Genomic DNA, 14527 nt, shown 5'->3' with positions numbered 1-14527 from the left:
CAGCTGTTGACATGGCAACTGTAGGTGCCATGCCAATAAATCAATATTTAACTTTTAACTTGACTTTCATTAATTCTGTACACATCCATAAACACACTAAATGTAATGAACTAACATGCATTGTGTCCGTCACCCAGGAGTTTAAAATGACTCTAAAACCAGCAGATTTAATGTTTGGCATTTCCTTCTTTCACTGTTTATCCTTGTTTTCTACATAGTTGAATGTACTTCCCCTAAAGGTAAAACTACCAAAATAAGAACTGAAACTTCTAAATAAAATGCACCTTAATTCAAATTTCAAAGCATGAATCAACCATTTAAATTCATTGGACCATATTATCAGTCCTTTGCACCCATGGTAGATGCAAAAAAGCTAGCTAAATAGCTACCAAAGGAAGTAGCTGCTAGTTCGAGTCACAGAATGCAATGAAGATGTCTGAATGCGACTCAAAGTTCTGCGAACAAAAAACAAACATAACATACAGCATTAAACAGTCCTGCCAAGACAAAATTTAGGACCTGGGATTAATGTATTTGAGGTCATCTTGCTTTTTAAAAATTAATTTGAGACATTTTAAAGCTTTCATTTTTGTTTCTTTTTAAGATTTTTAAGGATGCCCGGACACCTGTTTCCTGCTGCAACACTTTTAGTAAATTGTTTAAACAATTTACTTTTAGGAGTTAGACAAATTGTTCCTAAAATCAGGAACTGGACTTCATTGTGAGTTTTTGATCCTCCATAGAAAATAAACAAAATATCAAAAATGTTCATTTTAAAGCACATTTCTGCTAGAAATGTTTGAAGAAATAATAATAAAAACATAGCATTGATAAAAACATATTGGGTGTTGATGATGTTTGTGTTATTTTAGCTATGCTGTTAACTGACTCAACTGTTAACATCTGTTAACTGGTCAGATGTCTCTTCCAAAATGGAAAACCCTGGTTTAGACAACAAAATTAAAGGTTTAATTATGTATTGACTGTGTTGTCTGCGACGGAGCATAGGGATATACTAAGAAATAAAGTCATCTTATGAGAATAAATTGTTTGAGATTAAAGTCATAATATTACAAGAATAAAATTGAAATAATACAAGAATAAAGTTGTGGTATTACGAGAATAAAATCATAATACTATTTTGTCAAAATTATGACTTATTTCGACAATAAAGTTGTAATACTATGACTTTATTCTCATACGAGTTTATTCTTGTAATATTATGACTTTATTCTTGTAATTTTACTTTTTTATTTTCTTACTGTGGCCCTAATACTCAATCATACTTGTCCATTTTATCCAAGGATATTTTTTTTGATTAATGATGCTTTATTGTTTCAGTTCTTGGTATCGCACTTGGAATCCTGCTGCTTATCATCACTGAGTACCACAAACTGTACATATGAAGCTTTTGAAGATTGATTAACACTCTCCCTGCTTCAAGCAGGGTTACAACTCAATGCTATACCAACAAAACAGATACATAACACAAACCGGGACTATAAAGGATTGGACTTTAATACACACATTTCCTGCCAGTTCATCACTCATGGAAGATCCAAGAAGCCAGGAGCTGTTCGATTAGTGCTTACAGGACTCCTTATTCGACTGAAAAATGAAGGATCAAGAGAAATAATCATCAGAAGTGACAGCAGGAAGTCTCATGTTTGACTACTCGTGCTAAAAACCCAAATAATTGATTTAAATGTTGAAGGACTCATTTGCAGATTCACTAACATTACAAAAAAACTAAAAAAACTGCTTCCTACGTCATCTTTGACAAAACTGGTAATATGCTGTTAACAGTGGTTAGGTGTGCTCATATTTAGTTTAAATGTTGTTTATATAGCCCCAATTCACAAAATAAGTTTAAAAGTTAGTCACATATTACACATTAGATACAGTACAAATGGAAGGACAAGGGATAAGAATATAGAGATACTGCATTCTTATCACTTTAGGAAAATATTCTTTGGAATATAAAAATGAAATTAACACTAGATCACCTAATAATATTACCAATGCTGCTTAAGTAATTTTTCTAATTTTAAGCATAAAATTGGACAAAGTATCACTTTTTTCCAAACAAGTCTAGTCTAGAAATACTGAGATATAAACAATCCAAATGTGGTTTGAAATTTACCTTTGATCATCCTGAGTATCTCAAGCTTGCATTTATTGTACATTTCAGACATTAGCAAAGTTCTATCTTTATATCTGACTTCTTTTTCCATCAGGATTAAAATTAAAGTTTAAGATTTAAGTTGGATGGTTTCCTAGCACAGACCAGACTTTTAGGCATTGTCTGTACATTTTTAAGGTTCCTACAAGTCATTGTTATTACAGTAGCTTAATGTTAGCCTGCACTGTTCAGTCCAAAAGCAAAGTTTTACCTGTTTGACCCAGCTATAACATTAATTTCTATGATGAGAGTATGAAATTAAAATTAACACTTTAATTGGCAGATAACAGGAACTAGACCTGAAATAAGGGGTGAAATTATAGCTTTACAAGCAATCAATTTTCCAGAAATGAGCTAATTAAAGCTTCCTTCCACAGTTTTAGAAAACTGTTTTTTAGTGTAAAAATGATTAAAAGTAATTCTGAAATCTTCCAGTTTAACTTCCATAACCCACAGAGCCCCCTTTTCAGAGAATGTTATTTAATGTCTCCTATATGTTTCACTCACTGTGTTTTTGGTTGAATTTCAAGTGTTTTCACAGCCTAGATGGCATGCAGGCAAAATGAAAGCATACAAAACTCCTATTATTATTTTTTCAAACGGGTCTACTCTATATTAGTTAGTATTGGTTTATGGAAAACAATAGATCAGCCTGAATTAGTTAAAAGCATTTGTAGAAACAGTTGTTTCTTTATTTTTAAAGGATTTTTTGGTTTGTAAGAAAAAAATCTCCATCTTTAAGCTGTATTTTAGAGCTCATGAAAAACTGCTGCCGTCTGCTGGACATAAATTAAGCTTCTCGCTACTTTATTTTCCACTTTATATCCATTTTTCCCCATGAATCGCCTATCAATTTCTATTTGAAGGTCTGACCATTTCTTTTGTTGTGTTCGATTTTGGTTTGTAATTTCTTTTTTCATTGTTAATTTGATGTTTTATTTAATTGTATGGAATGATGCTGTGGCATGGAAAAAAAACATATGTCACAGCATTTGATAAGGCCAATTCAGTTATGATCTGTATTGTTACAGTAGGTTCTTTCTGACATGTTATAAATAAAATTGTGTTTTCACTAAAATGCAACTGAACTTGCAATCAGTAAAGGAAGTCTTCTGTTTGATCTGCAGTCACCAGGAAAAGAATTTCCATGAATAGCAGGAACTGACAAAGAGTTTTGGACTGTAGAAACAGTGGTTTTAACACTTTGCTAAGGTATGGGGGAATTGTTCTGCCATAATCCAAGAGCACACATTTTCAGTCTGAAAACATGATTTCATGTTTTTTGTTCTCAAAACTTTTAATACTTTTGCTTACATTTTAATTTTGAAAGCAGGACTTCATGTCTTTCTTCTCAAAACTTGTAATGCTTGTAAAACAAAAAACATAAAGTCTTGCTTTCAGACTGAAAAAGTGTGCTCTTGGATTAAGGCAGAACAGTTCCCCCATACTAAGGAGGATACCCATCAACCGGTTGGAGACAGAATTTTTGGAGATCATACACCTGGAAAAGGAAATGTAGTTATTTTCAAACAATGTTATTTCTTTCATCCTTCTGTAAGATCATTGACGAGTAGAAAACATTTAAGACAGTAGCTAAATTTCCTAAAAGTACACATTATTCCAAGCAAAATCACCCTAACTTGTGAGGTTCAGACTGTTCCAAGACATTGGAAAAAATAGATCTCTTAGAATTTCAAGACTTAGTTAATATGCTAAGGGTGACCTATTATGCTTCCTTGCACAGGGTGGGATAGATATATGAGCTATACAATACATGTTCATTAAATGTTTTTGCACAAAATCATTCTTAGATAAGATTTTGGTCTGGTCAGTTCTGCCTATTTTGAGCTTCTTTCAGATTGAGCTATTTTTGGTTCCCTTGCTACTATAATTTATTCTATAATTGGTTGTGCAGGAGATTTCTGACTTACTATCCAAAAACCAAGTGGTTTCTGAATAATAAGTCAACAATAAAGCACTTGTCTTTTCCAGCAGCCAATATATAATGCATATACTGTACATGTAGCAGTATAACCAGATGACCAAATGTGCTGGAGCTCAGTTTAGGTTGCAAGGTGACAGGCTGGGGTTGGCTGGGGTTGCTAGGTAACAAAGTGTCTGTTGAACATGACTTTAAAATCGGGAGGTTTTTGAAATGGTCCATGTTCTAGACACCAAAAACCATTAACTTATTGCCAAAAACCACTGGGTATTTTTATTTTTAATTGCTTGGGCTGTTTTAGAAGTAGTTGCGATCCAAATAGAAGTACAAAAATGTGCAAAATGTGAATTTTGCATAACAGGCCCCCTTTAAATGAAAATCCAGGATAGGACAATAAAAAAGAGACCAAGAATGGTTTAAGGGTTGCTAGACAAAAAAGCATCTTTGTTCTCTCTAAATTAATATGGTTGAATGAGTTGCGATTGTGAGCTAGGATAGACGTGAAACAGATTTTTAGAATAATGTAGTTATCTTAAGTGTTAGGCTATGTTGCACATTTACAGGTTTGCAGAAATAGAAGACCACAAATTAGCACAAATACCTTAGACGAATTGTCAAGCAAAGAGATGGAGGGTTAATGAAACGTCATTATCTCAATCATGAACTCATTTGCTTACCACAGTGTTCTGGAGTCAATTTAAGTTTCCATTGTAGCAAACTGATTTGTTAATAAATGAGTACATACTTTATATGAACAGTGTGCAAGAAAATAACATGAAGGAACATGACACACCATGTGTAAGATGTGACTGCAATCAGTGATGCAGTTTTCTGTGTGCCTTATTTTAGTAAGATGGAACTGACGCCTCAATTAGATGACCTCTTTCAGAAAATCCCTCTTGACTCCCTGGTGGATGTTGGCGAAGCAGTAGTCCATAAAAGCTCCAAAAACAGATTTTATGTGGGCAAATTCTCGAGAAAAATAAAATGTAACCAGACACTTCAAAGAGGCTCTGATGCTGGGGGTGATGTAAGAAATTGTGTGGATTAATACATGCTAGAACTGAATATTTTGACTTCTTTACTTGCAACTTCTGCATAACCAAACTTCAACTACAAAATTGCTGCAAGGAAAAAAATGGTGGATTGACAAAACTGATTAGCCAGAAAATATGACCATATTTAGCAGTTCCACAGCAAATGTCGTGATGTCATAGACAAGAAAAATGTTGCAGTGAATAGAGAAAAATGAACAGACTGAAAAATACATTCCAAAAAACAATATAAAAATAGCTACACAGTACCAGGAGAGAATAAATTTACATTTTTTGAACTCAAGACACAAAAAAATTAAGTGCTAAAAGAGTGAATTTTACATAAACTGTCAATTTTACATGCTTTAATGGAAGCATGCCAGTTTCATAAAAACTCATGCTTTTTGATAAAGGTTTTGCGCTCAGATGAGGGGTTTTTTCAGTCGTATGAAAATTTGTGTATTTCACAAATTGTAATGTGTAATATTTCACATTGTAATTGAAATGCATCTATGTACATGAGATACATATTTCAGCTATGGCTACATGTGAGCTGCAATGCCTTACAAAAACAGGGACAGAATCTTGCATGATTTCTTAACATTATTTATTTGACGGTTTTATACACTGAGCATAAACAGCATTTTACAGCACATCTGATTAATCTCTGACTTTACCAAATTTCCCAAGGAATTACTTGTGAGGAGACAGCAAATCAAAAACAAGATTAAGACAAACAATAAAATAACATTAAGACAACTTAGAATACCGGTAATCAAAATTTGTCTCTGCAAAGTGACATTTCCTTTGTTGTTTTACAAAAAGAAAGCTTCAATCATCAGCTTAGTAACTTGAATCTTCTGGCTTTTCTTTCTTTGGCTATACAGTAAGAAGAGATCTGATTTAGTTATAGTGCTGTGACAGTTTGTTTTGATTGTGAGATTACATTTCTTTAAACCTAAAAAACAAGAAATAAAAGAAATTACAGTTATGTTAAGAGAATGACTATTTTATTACTTTTGTTTACTTTCATTTGGATTTCAGTTGGAAAGGCCTGACTAATGACCAATTGAAATGACATATTTTCTAAATTATCATGAATGCACTGTAATTGTGCAACCATTTACAGTGCAACTCAAAGTCAGGTAATTTTATTTGAAATATATTTATGCTTAAAGACTGATAAAGTGTAAGAGATGGGTGGAATGAGTGGAAAAATATTATAGATACAAGAAAAAAACTGTCTTCTAATAATTCTGATTTTTTTTTGGTGGCTCTATGTTTAAAACCAGTCACGTTAGTGACTCACCCTGTGGCTCAGGGAATCCGTCCACACCAGCCTTTGATTTCCTTAAAGACAAGTCGGGTCAAAAACTGGGGAAAAAAAACAACAGAAAATTAGCCACTATTCAGTTTGTGTGCAGTAAACAATTACAGGTAGTCATCATAACAACAGACAGAAGCCAAAACACAGAATTTAAACCACTGCTATTAAGAGATTTTTTATAAATTAGTGCTATTGTAGTGTTATTTCTGACCAGGCAGGCTAAGATGTCAGCAGAGATGAGCATGTAGAAAACATTGTTCCAGCCGGTGGGTGAGATCAAACCAGCCAACAAAGGACCCAACGCTGCACCTGCAAAAATCACATAAAAACATGTTTGCTGTTGTCTTCAGTGAGCAGAAACGGTAACACTCTATTTGACGGGGTGTACATAAGACTGACATGACACTGTCATAAACATAAATAAGTCTTCATTAATATTTATGACTGTTGTCATAAAGTGTCATTCAGTAAATCATGACACTTTTAATGCAAAGTTGACGTTATTCAAAATGTCTTTGTTATGACAACTTGACATTAACCAAGAATCATCATCGGTCATAAATATGTCATAATAATTAATTGTCAAAATTGAAAATATTATGAATCTTTGTTTATTATTACATTATCATTTGTTGGTCATCTTAACTGTGACAGTTATAAGGTCATTATAATTGCGTGATTAATATATTCCCTTAAACATTGGACTAGTTACAGATGTCATTAAGTGTTATTACACTGTCAAAAGCTTTAACAACACAGTCATTAATAATTCCTCTTTCCTCAAGTAACGTGAAACAAGTAGCAAGACTTATGAAGATGTCATAACAATTAATGGGGTAACATAAGTGTTACTACACCAATGTAGTGTAGTAATTAATACTACATTAAGTGTAGGAACACTGTAATAACATTAAGTGTTATTACAGTGTCAAATGCTATACTAACAGAGTTTTATCACAAGTAAAGTGGAATACAGTGGACTATTTATAACTACCATCATAGCTATAGAACAAACCCTTTGTACATTGGAATAAAACAAAGGATTACTTGCACTTCTTGTGCAGAAGGGTTCAACTTCTGGTCAGCATATTGTAACTCTGAAATACTGATTAAAAAACTAAAACAGAATTACTTATTCTTTAACTTATGAAAAAAGGTTCTTTCAACAGTCCTAACATCTTTTTATTTTTTTGCTTTGATTGCGTCAGCCATCTCCTTTGTTATAGCCTTCCTGTAATGCTCTGAAAACAGGGAGATCTTCTTTCCTGGAAACAGTTCTTTGAAAGTGTCCGGAAATGCTCAGAAATTATAGCTGTTCTTGCAATGGTTGTGGTCAATGTTAATCATGGTGAAAGCCTCTTCATGAATTCAAACTTGGTCAATCTCTTCTGGACATTCTCATAGTGGGTGATGACTCAATCCACTGTGGTCACTTAAAAAAAGAAACAAAAACAAATAAAAAACAATGTTATCTTAATTCAGCATTTATTTAAGTACCATTCCAAGAATCTCCCTTGCTGCACATTGTCAGAATAGTAGACTGGCAGACAAAGGTTGAGTTGACATGACTGGTTGTTATAAAGTCTAATATAATGATTTTTTTAATACAAGAAGCATAATGACTAGAGCTGAACAAAATTATTCTGATCAAGTTTGGCAGAAGTTCATACAGACTGCCACTGTTGTTCAAAATGCATCATTTAATGTATAGTTTTAGGCACATGAGTGTATCTTTTCACTTAATGAGCATTCAAAATTATTTCCAACCAGATACTCTGGCTTGTCGATGTTTTCAAGAGGTTTATTAATAAATAATTAGATTAAACACCAGTTTTACATTTGACAACAATAGTTGTCTAAACGTAACTTAATAACTCAGCCGGTGAATGTTGATTACCGTATTGCTCTCCTTATTCCCCACTTACCTTTCCCTTTCATCCTCCTTCACCTGGAGAAAATAGTAACACAAAAATGACTTAAATAATTTTATTGGGGAATATTTCATCTGCTTCTTTCTCTTTGGTCAAACAGAGACTTCTTCCTCTGGTACCTGGTCCTCGATAATGAAGAGCATTAGCAACCTCTGTCGCACCCAGCCCCCAACAATCATGTGTCCTTAGGCTAAAATGGGTCTTCATGTGGATAAAGTCGACAAAGCAAAGAACACAAGCACTATGTCACATCAGCCAAGTTTCTAAATAAGGATAAATTTGACTAACATAGCAGCTCTTAATTTGCTCGATTAAAATTGGAGGGAAAAAATCTATTTGCATGCCTTTAAAATACGTTTAAAATTAAAGGTTAACCTTACAGTTATGGAGTGTAATACCTTTACCTAACATTAACTTACAGCAAAGTAGCATTAGTACGAATTGCTCATAGCTAACATTACAAAGAAAGAGAAACATAGACAATGTTTTTTTCTAAAAATAAAAAAAATAAAGTTAAGACACCTACCTGATATGTATTAGGTGACACATTTCGGCTTCTTTTTAAACAGCAGGTCTGGCCATTATAACTTGATTTAGGGAAGCCAACAAGATGAAGATTTTTTCTTCACCAACACACTGCACGCCTGTTGGTGCACTGCTGCGTCTCACTGGTGGAGATGGTGTACTGCACTACTTCAAACAGCCTAAAATAATGTTCTAAATGCGAAGTTCTTAAGTGCTTTGTAGACATCTTGCTGTAACAATTTTGGTTAAATTACATAAATAAATGTATAACAAGTGGCATAGTAATGTAATAATACACAAAGATACATAACATTTAAAATTTTGATAACTATTATGATATATTTATTATATATGATGATGATGATGATTCTTGGTTAATGTCAGGTTGTCATAACAAAGACATTTTGAATAACGTCAACTTTGCATTAAAAGTGTCATTATTTACCAAATGACACTTTATGACAACAGTCATAAATATTCATGAAGACTTATTCATGTTCATGACAGGTGTTTTGTCATTTTTATGACAGTGTCATGTCAGTCTTATGCACACCCCGTCAAATAAAGTGTTACCGCAGAAACCACTAGGGCTGGGCGGTATGGCTTAAAAATAAAACATTCCGATTTCTTCATACCAATTCCGATTTTAATTGATTTTTTTGTCGCTATCTTTTCTAAAAATGAAATAAATATTTTCAAAAAGTGACTTTTATTTCAATCTTATCTGTGACTTTACGTTGGAATATTATTGCCAACATGCAATAATTTTTGTTTAATTACATAATTAATAGCAGAAAAAAAACGTCTTAAAATTACAAGAAAAAAACTTGAGTTACATTAAGATTTGACATAACCGCTCAGTTCAAGAGTTACTTCAAAATACACATTTGTTTGCGCAATCATTTTAAAGTCCTGCTACTGATAATAATTAATGTGTATGTATTAAAAAATGAAGCATTTCCATCAGACATTAGGCATGAAGAATTATCTGTAAAACTAATACCAACTTTATAACTTCATAAAATGCTCAGCATACCTCATTTTATTTTTCTATTATTATTATTATTATTAATGTTCAATCTCTCATAAAAAAACAACTTTATTCTGGGAAGATTATTAATTTAATCTTGAAGAGTTGATAAAAATTCAAAATCCAAATGAATAGAAGGTCAAACAAGATGTGGGGCACCACTCTCAAATATGGAAACCCAAGTTGTTTTAGTGTCCAACCCTAGATTTCACCAAAAGCATTTATACCTTTTGGAATTTACATGCGAACATGGCCACCCTCTAGCTCTGCCCCTGTTTACATTTACACCCAGTCATGAGAAAATAATTTAACTTGAGATTAAAGGGAAATATTTACTGCATTGTCAGTTTAGGAGAAAGAGAAGTAACCATTTGTGGTTTGCAGTCGGAAAACAACAAATGGTTATGCTCATTTTATATAAACATAAGGTCTTATGTTTATATAAAATGACTTTGTTATTCCATTAACTTACCAAAAATGTATTCAAATTTCACTTAAGTTAGAAAAATCAAAGTTTCAACAGATGAGGGGATGTATGGCTTTTACAATGCATACCTATTGATCCAGTGCCATCAATGATTGCAGTAACAGTTGATAAAGCTCTGGAGTTTCCTCTCAGACTCTCGTGTGTTCCCTGCAATAAAACAGAAATATTATGTCTATCAGGCTTTAAAGTCTAATGCACAGAAATGAGACGAGGAAGCACAGGATCTAATGTTACGATGTTCAGAGATCTTACCAGGTCAGCAGATACAGCTGTGGTGATCAAGGCGTATGGTCCGTTCACCAGGCCTCCACACAGCAGCAGCATACCTACAGGTAAAAGCCAGTAAATTAGAATATTTTGAAAAACTTGATTTATTTCAGTAATTGCATTCAAAAGGTGTAACTTGTACATTATATTTATTCATTGCACACAGACTGTTGCATTCAAATGTTTATTTCATTTAATTTTGATGATTTGAAGTGGCAACAAATGAAAATCCAAAATTCCATGTGTCACAAAATTAGAATATTGTGTAAGGGTTAAATGTTGAAGACACCTGGTGCCACAAACTAATCAGCTGATTAACTCAAAACACCTGCAAAGGGCTTTAAATGGTCTCTCAGTCCAGTTCTGACGCCTACACAAACATGGGGAAGACTTCAGATTTGACAGCTGTCCAAAAGGCGACCATCGACACATTGCACAAGGAGGGAAAGACACAAAAGGTTATTGCTGAAGAGGCTGGCTGTTCTCAGAGCTCTGTGTCCAAACACATTAATAGAGAGGCAAAGGGAAGGAAAAACTGTGGTCAGAAAAAGTGTACAAGCGATAGGGATCACCGCGCCCTAGTCAAGATTGTGAAAAAAAACCCATTCAAAAATGTGGGGGAGATTCACAAGGAGTGGACAGCTGCTGGAGTCAGTGCTTCAAGATCCACCACCAAGAGACGCTTGAAAGACATGGGTTTCAACTGCCGCATATCTCGTGTCAAGCCACTGTTGACCAAGACACAGCGCGAAAAGCATCTCACCTGGGCTAAGGAAGTCATGTTTTCTGACGAAAGCAAATTTTGCATTTCCTTTGGAAATCGAGGTCCCAGAGTCTGGAGGAAGATAGGAGAGGCACAGGATCCACGTTGCCTGAAGTCTAGTGTAAAGTTTCCACCATCAGTGATGGTTTGGGGTGCCATGTCATCTGCTGGTGTCGGTCCACTCTGTTTCCTGAGATCCAGGGTCAACGCAGCCGTTTACCAGCAAGTTTTAGAGCACTTCATGCTTCCTGCTGCTGACCTGCTCTATGGAGATGGAGATTTCAGGTTCCAACAGGACTTGGCGCCTGCACACAGCGCAAAATCTACCCATGCCTGGTTTACGGACCATGGTATTTCTGTTCGAAATTGGCCAGCCAACTCCCCTGACCTTAGCCCCATAGAAAATCTGTGGGGTATTGTGAAAAGGAAGATGCAGAATGCCAGACCCAAAAATGCAGAAGAGTTGAAGGCCACTATCAGAGCAACCTGGGCTCTCATAACACCTGAGCAGTGCCAGAAACTCATCGACTCCATGCCACGCCGCATTAATGCAGTAATTGAGGCAAAAGGAGCTCCAACCAAGTATTGAGTATTGTACATGCTCATATTTTTCATTTTCATACTTTTCAGTTGGCCAACATTTCTAAAAAATCCCTTTTTTGTATTAGCCTTAAGTAATATTCTAATTTTGTGACACACGGAATTTTGGATTTTCATTTGTTGCCACTTCAAATCATCAAAATTAAATGAAATAAACATTTGAATGCATCAGTCTGTGTGCAATGAATAAATATAATGTACAAGTTACACCTTTTGAATGCAATTACTGAAATAAATCAAGTTTTTCAAAATATTCTAATTTACTGGCTTTTACCTGTATATGTGAAAATGTTAATCTAAATTCTTTCATGCATTAAACTCAAAATATTTAAAAATCTAACAGCTTCAAGTGTTAAATGTTCCATTAATCGACCTCTTTTCAGTTCAAATAAAGCTTATCTGTCTAACTCTTTATGTCTGAAAATCAAGTTTGGATGCTTTCATCTCTTTTAAAAGAACACAAAGTTCTTTTTTTTCATTTTGAGGAGTCAGAACTAAGGACTAAAATAACACCATGAAGAAAGCACATGCTCCATCAATAAACAAAATCACAGAGAACCATCCTATCCAACGATCAATTTATAGACGTGTGACATTGCATAATATGCAGCTTCTCTCAGCTGCTGCTTCCTGAAGAAATTTTATTTCAAGCCATGTTTTGCTGCATTGGCCATAAAAGTGTTTATTTTGAAAGCTTTATGTTTATTTAGCCTTAAAAACTAATCAGAGTTGAAATAAAGTTTTAGAATTACCTTTCACAGGTCAGGGGAAAGTTGTTTTCACATCAAAAGTTTAAAGTCTGTGCATGTATTATTTAGGTAAAGCAGATAAAACATCCGCCTGAAAATTTTGTCGAAATAATATAAAAACCAGAATTAAATGCCTCTTACCGATTGTGATCCCTAGGCTCTTTTGTCCGATGTAATTATAGACGAAGAGCTGGAAGCAAAACGAACAAAAGGTGTAAATAAAATGGAAATGACCACCATCCCACTCCTTCATAAGGTTAACATTACATATGGACTTCTAATATTCTAATATTCTAATACAAAATACTGTCAACAAGTTTCCACTAAGCAAATATGGCTTAGGGTAAATTTGCACTTTTTGGATATCTGGATCTGAATTTTATACCTGCCCTGCGACAGACTGGCGACCTGTCCAGGGTGTACCCTGCCTCTCGCCCGGAACGTTAGCTGGAGATAAGCACCAACACCCCTCCCAACCCTTCTAAGGGACAAGGACGTACAGAAAATGGATGGATGGATGGATGAATTTTATACCTGTAAACAAACTGATTTCTACCATCAGGTTTCTCTCTATTTCTCCACATAGCTCAGTATTTTTAATAATAGGGGTAAAAATGTCATGATTTGCTGTGAGAGGTGGTCAGGATGATGCTGAAGACCCAGGTTGAAATGAAAGAATGATGTTTTAATGAACCAAAAAACACAATAATCCAGGCAGCACAGATGAGCGGAAGGCTAACGCTCACAATTGGTAGCAACTGGAACAAATGAACCAAACGACAGACTTGATGGCAGACAAGACGCGACAAGACGAGGACCAGACAAGGAACAAGTGACACAGGTCGGATTACACAAACAGGAAGACAATCAGGAGAAACAAGGGTCAGCTGGGGACAATCAATGGGTTCACAGGACAACACGGAGCCTCAATTAACTGAAAATGACACAAAAACCTAAATTAACACAGAGAAAAACCCAAATCCTCACAAAAAAATTATAAAGTTTTCAAAACACACTCTACAGTCATATTTGTTAAATTAGAATATGTATTAAGCTGTGGTTTGTTAATCAGATTAAAAGTACCTTTTGAAAATGATGGCCTTTAACCAATCGATCAACTTTATTTATAATGTTAAGTAGATTTGCTTGCAAGTGAGGTGAGTCAGCTTTCTGGTCAAACAGCAAATTTTTGATTTTGATAATTAACAACTATTATGATATATTTATGACAGGTGATGATTCTTGGTTAATCTCAGGTTGTCATAACAAAGACATTTTGAATAATGTCAACTTTGCATTAAAAGTGTCATTATTTACCAAATGACACTTTATGACAACAGTCATAAATATTCATGAAGACTTATTCATGTTCATGACATGACACATGTTTATGACAGTGTCATGTCAGTCTTATGCACATGTCAGTCTTATTGTGACATAAATGCACAACAAATATAAATATTACATAATTAAAAGTGATCAATACTAGGGATCCTCCAATCAGGTTTTTTGCTGCCTATCCCGATTCCGATAACCCATGAGGGCCGATCACTGCCGATCACCAATCACGGCCAATCACCTGGATTAGTTGGTAATTTTGTCACGTTAGGTATAAATGCTACAATGTGATCTGGCAAAATGGAAAAATGATCTGGCAATAAATTCAACTAATTTAGACATAAAACATGCA

The 14527-nt window shown here is 34.4% G+C and overlaps 2 protein-coding genes across 3 annotated transcripts in view; one reads left to right on the top strand and one right to left on the bottom strand.

Annotated features, from left to right (window-relative positions):
• pou2f3 (POU class 2 homeobox 3) overlaps positions 1-3270 on the top strand; it is a 55734-nt gene extending 52464 nt beyond the window's left edge. The window contains exon 13 of the mRNA XM_032576852.1: positions 1342-3270. Coding sequence (XP_032432743.1) covers positions 1342-1384 — 43 coding nt within the window. The 3' untranslated portion in view covers positions 1385-3270. The remainder of the gene's footprint in view (positions 1-1341) is intronic.
• Positions 3271-5748: 2478 nt separating this feature from the next.
• slc37a2 (solute carrier family 37 member 2) overlaps positions 5749-14527 on the bottom strand; it is a 40869-nt gene continuing 32090 nt past the window's right edge. Inside the window, exons 13-18 of one of the 2 annotated variants that reach the window (XM_032576472.1) lie at positions 12979-13027; positions 10711-10784; positions 10527-10605; positions 6697-6794; positions 6468-6532; positions 5749-6116 (exon numbers count right to left, since the gene is read on the bottom strand). In XM_032576472.1, the coding sequence (XP_032432363.1) occupies positions 6476-6532; positions 6697-6794; positions 10527-10605; positions 10711-10784; positions 12979-13027 (357 nt within the window). In that variant the 3' untranslated portion in view covers positions 5749-6116; positions 6468-6475. The remainder of the gene's footprint in view (positions 6117-6467; positions 6533-6696; positions 6795-10526; positions 10606-10710; positions 10785-12978; positions 13028-14527) is intronic. The other variant, XM_032576471.1, reaches the window with a different exon arrangement.

Source organism: Xiphophorus hellerii, chromosome 11, assembly GCF_003331165.1.
Source record: "Xiphophorus hellerii strain 12219 chromosome 11, Xiphophorus_hellerii-4.1, whole genome shotgun sequence".
Lineage (NCBI taxonomy): Eukaryota > Metazoa > Chordata > Actinopteri > Cyprinodontiformes > Poeciliidae > Xiphophorus > Xiphophorus hellerii.
Note: the sequence above shows the minus strand (reverse complement) of the source record. Positions and strands in the feature narration are given on the sequence as shown.